General features: G+C 52.3%; 1 protein-coding gene across 1 annotated transcript in view; it reads right to left on the bottom strand.

The window, feature by feature from the left end:
* SLC44A2 (solute carrier family 44 member 2) overlaps window positions 1-6,030 on the bottom strand; it is a 28,976-nt gene extending 22,946 nt beyond the window's left edge. The window contains exon 1 of the mRNA XM_055344255.1: window positions 5,909-6,030. Within this exon, the coding sequence (XP_055200230.1) occupies window positions 5,909-5,939 (31 nt within the window). The 5' untranslated portion in view covers window positions 5,940-6,030. The remainder of the gene's footprint in view (window positions 1-5,908) is intronic.
* Between the last annotated feature and the right edge of the window lie 439 nt (window positions 6,031-6,469).

Here is a 6,469-nt window from a genome sequence, read left to right on the forward strand (position 1 = left end):
TCTTTTTTTCTTTTTGTTTACAGATTTTACTTATTAGTTAATGAGAGATACAGAGAGAGAGGCAGAGACACAGGCAGAGAGAGAGGCAGAGAGAGAGAAGCAGGCTCCATGCAGGGAGCCTGACACAGGACTCGATCCCGAGTCTCCAGGCCCACACCCTGGGCCGAAGGCAGGCGCCAAACCGCTGAGCCACCCAGGCGTCCCTCTCGTTTATCTTAATACCGCATCTGTTTCCCTGTCCGGAATGTCAGCTCCACCACTGCAACACCTGTTACCCCAGGGTTTAGAACAGAACCTGGCCCACGGTACCTGTACCATAACCATTTGAAGGAAGTTAGGAGCGAACTCATTTATATTAAGTAAACTCTATGCTCATCAGGGTATTAAAAAAAAAAAAAAAAAAAAAAAAACCTTCAACCAGACAAGCTTTCAGACTAAGAAAAATCACTCTCCCTCTTACCTTGGCCAAGAGCCCAACTTCCTCTCCTCGGTTTCCCTTTCCTCCTTCCAGACTTGTCTAAGTACATATGCATAAGCAAACTTGTAGCTATTTATCCCCCCCACACCCTGTTTTGCTACACACACTGTTCCCAACTTTGCTATTTTACATGCTAACATAATGAATGGGTCCTTGTTTCCCATCAGGGAGGTTAGTTAGATCTTTTTCAACTTTTACAAGGCAACATAGTATCCCACTCTGGGGCAAGTGGCATTTTTCATTAATCCAGCCTAAGGAACTTTATTTATTTTTTTTAAGGAACTTTTAAAAATACTGTACAGATGCCACACATACACACAGAAATTAATAGGCTAACCTCCTGCTAGAGACTTTTTGGTCATGTTACGTCTTGGATGAGGACAGTTGGCCAAGGGTATGTAAAGGGCTCTTTCACATGGAAGGCTAAAATATTCTCTGTGGCTGAGGGCTTATTTTTAATTTTCAGCACCACCTTGCCTTCATAGAGGGAATATATTGATTATACTCCATAAGAGATTAAAATCCTATTTAAAAACAACTCTCGGGATCCCTGGGTGGCGCAGCGGTTTGGCACCTGCCTTTGGCCCAGGGCGTGATCCTGGAGACCCGGGATCGAGTCCCACATCGGGCTCCCGGTGCATGGGGCCTGCTTCTCCCTCTGCCTGTGTCTCTGCCTCTCTCTCTCTCTGTGTGTGTGTGAGACTATCATAAATAAATAAAAATTAAAAAAATAAAATAAAATAATAAATAAAAACAACTCTCCTGGGGCGCCTGGGTGGCTTGGTCGGTTAAGCATCTGCCTTGGGCTCAGGTCATGATCTCAGGGTCCTGGGATTGAGCCCCACATCAGACTCTGCTCAGTGGGGAGTCTGCTTCTCCCTCTCTCCCTCTGCCTGCTGCTCTACTTGTGTGCATGCTCTGTGTGTGTGTGTGTGTGTCAGATAAATAAATAAAACTTTAAGAAAAATGAAAATAAAAAATAAAATCAACTCTCCCTTTGGGGATTGACTGGGGAGGAGCCTAACAGAACTTTCTGGGGTTAAGAGGAAGGTCCTTACTTAAGCTCTGCAAATTTTCTTCTGTTAAAGGCCACATATTTAAGATTTTAAGTTTTGTGGTTCACATATCAGCTCTGTCACATATTCCTTTTAATTTTTTTTTAACAATTTATAAACAATGGAGCCATTCTTACTCTATTGGCTTTACAAAAATAGGCCACAGCGCAACAATGTGAAGATACTTAACACTATTTTTTTTTTTTAAGTAGGCTCCACCCAGCATGGAGCCCAACGCAGGGCTTGAACTCACATGACCCTGAGATCAGGACCTGAGCTGAAATTAAGAATCAGAACTTAACCGACTGAGCCACCCAGATGCCCCTATACTTAACACTATTGAAACGTACAACTACAAATGATTAAGAGTGCACATTTTTTTGTTTTGCTTTTCACCACACAAAAAAATTAAAACTAAAATAATAATACTGATTGGCCCTCCCTGGTGTTCACCTGGTGAAAATTTCTGGAGCCTCGCACATGTAGGATCTGTTTCCTTTTATTTTTTTTTAAGATTTTATTTATTTATTCATAGAGACAGAGAGAGGGAGAAGCAGGCATCATACAGAGAGCCTGACGTGGGACTCGATCCAGGGTCTCCAGGATCACGCCCTAGGCTGCAGGCGGCACTAAACCGCTGCGGCACCGGGGGGCTGGCTGCCCGGATCTGTTTCCTTTTATGTATGAATTGCCTGCTTCAGTGAAAAGTTTAAAATATTCCCCTTGATTGGTTAAATATAAGATCGGTTAGATATAAGACGGTCCATCCACAAATGAACTATTGTTTACAGCTGTCAGAAAACACAGAGGAGGGGATCCCTGGGTGGTTCAGCGGTTTTAGCGCCTGCCTTCAGCCCAGGGCATGATCCTGGGGTCCCAGGATCGAGTCCCACATCGGGCTCCCTCCAAGGAGCCTGCTTCTCCCTCTGTGTGTCTCTGTGTGTCTCTCATGAATAGATGAATAAAATCTTTAAAAAACAAAAAAACACAGAGGAAGCTGTCCAGACACCGACATGAGATGTCTCTGAGACATATTAAACAAAGAAACAAACAAAAAAACAGAGAAAGCAACACGTGAAACACCTTTTCATTCATAAGCGTCCACTGAGTACCTCCTACGTGCCAGGCACTGCGGATATACCTTCCGACACACAGACACACAATCCTGCCTCATGGAACTAGCATACTAGAGATATGCTGATATTTTTGTAAAAGGAAAAAAAAAACAGCCATTAGATAAAGAATATGTATATAATTGCATGTGAACTTCTAAGGCCTAGACTCCATTTGGAAGAAAGCACGAGATGTTGGAAGAGTGGTGCATGCCAAGAAGGGTGTGTCATGCTGGGAGAGAGAGCAGGAGGGAGACTTTTCATGATAAAGCTACACCGTCTTTGTATCTTTTGTATTTTGAAGCATGTGAATGCTTCTGGAGCACCAACTCTCAGGGGGGAAAAAACAAACCAAACCTTTCCAATAACAACTAAGTATCCCCACCCAACAATATTTTTTAAAAATCAGATGCCCGATCCCCGCGGCCACCTGAGTTGGACTCTCTACAAATGGGGCCAGGGAATCTGCTTTTTAAACAAGCCCTCTTATTTTTGTCTCATCTCTCACCCCACCCCGCCTCCCGAAAGAGTCTCTTGTTTTGAGTTCTAGAATCTTTTTCCATGCACATGTCAAGGGTGGGTTGGAAGCAGGGCAGTACCCATTGCTGTCATCCATCAGGGCCAGGAGCCATTTCTCTGGATTGCTCAGTGCTGTCACCCCCTCTAGATATGCTGTCTGGGGAAGGGGGAGCTTCCTGCCCTGCTCAGGCCAGCAGAGTCTATGCCTAGACAGAGAGGACTGCGTTTCCATCAGCTCATGGAAAATCCACGTCCCCAGTGTTACAGGTCCTTGAGGCCTCTTGAGCAAGCAGAGCCCACCAGCCGCTGTGCAAAATTCTGCCCACCAGTGAGTGTGGTCTGCCCAGCCCTGCAGACAAGGACAGAGCCTCAGAGAGGTCACTGACTCTCCCGTGGCCACATGGCTCCTAAATGTCAAAAGCAGGATTTGAGCCTGGGTCTGCCTGACTTCACCCCCTAAATTCATGGAAACCGATGAATGGAAAGGCATTGGGATACAAGGGATATGTGAGCAACTCCTGCGACACCATTCCCCAAGTAAAGCTCCTCTATCTGTCAGGGATCCATGTGGCAGCCTGAGGGCCCCAAGTTTTTGGTTCTGGTGAAAATGGACTAGTTCCAAACTAAGAGAGACACCTCCTCCACCCCCACTTCAAGGAGTCAAGCCAGGTGGCCCTTGCAGAGGAGGTGACCGCCTGGCTGCAAGACCTAGCTGAAGTCTCCAGCTCAGGCTTCCTTGTGCCTTGTAGAGAAAAATAATTAAGCAACTGTGTGGTTTGTTTGCTGTTCCTTCTGCCTAGAACACACTTCTGTCAACTTTTCCAGGGGCCATTGGCTTCAACTCCAGCCCTTGGTCACCTACAATAATCCTAGATGATTCTCCCACACACAGGCTATCCTGTTCTCTGCTCCACAACACTTACTTACAACAACCTAAAAGCATATGTTTATTCCAGGATTTTTCTGCTTTGTTCACCGCTGTGTTTTCAGTGTCTAAATTCTACCTGAGGGATCCCTGGGTGGCGCAGCGGTTTGGCACCTGCCTTTGGCTCAGGGCGCGATCCTGGAGACCCGGGATCGAGTCCCACATCGGGCTCCCGGTGCATGGAGCCTGCTTCTCCCTCTGCCTGTGTCTCTGCCTCTCTCTCTCTCTCTCTCTGTGACTATCATACATAAATAAATAAAAAATTAAAAATAAAATAAAATAAATTCTACCTGGAAGATGCTCAATAAATACTTGTTGATGGAATGGGTTTCCGGCACCCCGTGCTACCTCCGTTGGGCACAGAGGTCCCCTGTCTGGAGTGTGGGTCTGGCAGGGCCTGAGAGGCTTTGCTCAGGCGTCCATGGCTGGCTCCCTTTGGCCAAATACAAGGCTTGGTGAATCACATCATTGTCCACTCTGACTGCCATCCCCCGCCCCCAGCCTCCACCTTACAGAGCCCCAAGGTCCCTCAGGTGCTGCCCACAGGCAGGCAGGGCCCCGCCAGGCTGAGATTCTCAGATCAGAGACAGCCAGCCACACCCAAGGAGATGCACAGCACCCACAGACGCAGGGTCTGAAGCTCGAGCAAAGCCAAGAGCAAGGAGGCCCCTCCGGATGTTGGGTTGGCAGCTTCAGGCAGGGAGGGGAGTGTGGCTGGGCAGTGGCCAGGTTCCTGTGTTCCCCTCTTGGCTGGGCCGCGCAGGGGGGGGTCCCAGCCTCCCCGGATCTGTCTCCCTCCGCAGCCTGCTGAGGCCACAGTCCCAGGTGGAGGCAGCGGGGAGAGGGAGGCACATTTCTAGTCAGCTTGTTTTTCTTGATTCTTTTTGAGCGGTTTCCTGCCCCCTCCCCAAAGCCTTCGGTCTCACAGTTTCCAGGAAGTTCCTGTCACACAAGGAGGGGCAGCAGCGCCCCTTCGCCCCAGGGGAGTGCTGCGTGGGACCTGTGCCCAGCTCAGCCGTGGGACCCAAAATGGAGAAGAGAAAGGAGAAACTGAGGATGGCACACCCCTCCGTGGGAACCGGGGGAAGGGACGCATTGTAGGGCGTGGGAAGGGAGGGGCCTCATCTTGGCCCCAACCCCTGGGCCCGGGGGCGAAGGCCACCCGCGGAGGTCCGCGGGAGGGGGATCGGCGTCGCAGGGACCTCGCGAGATGCTGGCGGGCACCCCAGCCCTCGTAGGCGGCCAGCAAAGTTTCTCAATGGTCTCTTGCTTCTAGAACGCCCCCTCACCGAGGGCGCCCTTCTGTCTGTCCTTCCAGGCCGCTGGCAAGAGCCGATGGCCCCCTTCCCCCAGCATTCGGTCCGCCCAGGCTTGCCTCAGTTTCCCCATCTCGCCAGAAGCCCGGGGTGGCTACTTCTCGGGGGGATGTGGGCAGGAGAAAGAAGTGGACTAAGGCAACCAGAAGGGGAGGGCGATTTGGGGAAGTAGGGGCCCTATCCCTTTTTCGAGCCCCGGTCGCCAAGCCTCCCCTCCCCCGCCTGGCATCTGAGCCGCCCAGATAACGGGACCTCCCCGGGCGGAGCATGCGCCGTGCGTCCCGACCCATCAACCGGAGGGGGTGGGGGGGCTCCCGGGGGAGAGGTCGCGGGGCGACCCGGGCCGGAGCAGGGGGGCGTGGGCTCGGCGGAGCGCGGGACGCAGGGCCGGGGAGCCGCAGGGGGGCCCCGCTGCCGCGCGGGTGTTTGTGATCTGGGAGGCCCCCCTCCCCCAAGGCCCCCCAACTCCGCGGAGGCGACCGCGGGCCAGAGGCGGCTCCTACCGTAGGCTCCGTCCTTCCGCTCGTCCTCCATGGCCGCGTCGGGCGGGGAGGGGAGTCCGAGCCCGAGCGACCCCAGCCCGCGCGGGCGGGAGGCTCCGCGGGCTGCAGCGCCCCGCCCCGGGCCCGGCCCCGCCCCGCCCGCCCGGCCCGCCCCGCACGCCGCCTCCAATGGGAGCCCAGAGCCGGCCGGGGCGGGGCGGGGGGCGGGCCCGGGCCGCGGGAGGGTGGCGCCCCAACCTTTGTTTCCCATCTGGGCTCACCCGAGACTCGTCGCTGTGTTTGGTGGGCTGGGAGCAGTGGGTCACCCAATCATTCATCTACACCCCCCCATCCACTCATCAACCAGGTATCGAGCGCTGACCGTGTGCCAGTGAACAGGGCAAAAAATGCTATTTTGCATTCAGCAGACGGGCAAGAATTTAAGCGTCTGGAACAACCAGCCGGGTGAGCACATGCAGTGGATCTGGCAGAAAAGATCAAATGCAGTGATGTTGGCCCTGTGTGATTCCTCTCTGCCATTGACCCTGGAGAAGCCATCGTAGGTGTGTGTGTGCCTGGGGA

The sequence above is a fragment of the Nyctereutes procyonoides genome, unplaced genomic scaffold (genome assembly GCF_905146905.1).
Source record: "Nyctereutes procyonoides isolate TBG_1078 unplaced genomic scaffold, NYPRO_anot_genome, whole genome shotgun sequence".
NCBI classification, from domain to species: domain Eukaryota; kingdom Metazoa; phylum Chordata; class Mammalia; order Carnivora; family Canidae; genus Nyctereutes; species Nyctereutes procyonoides.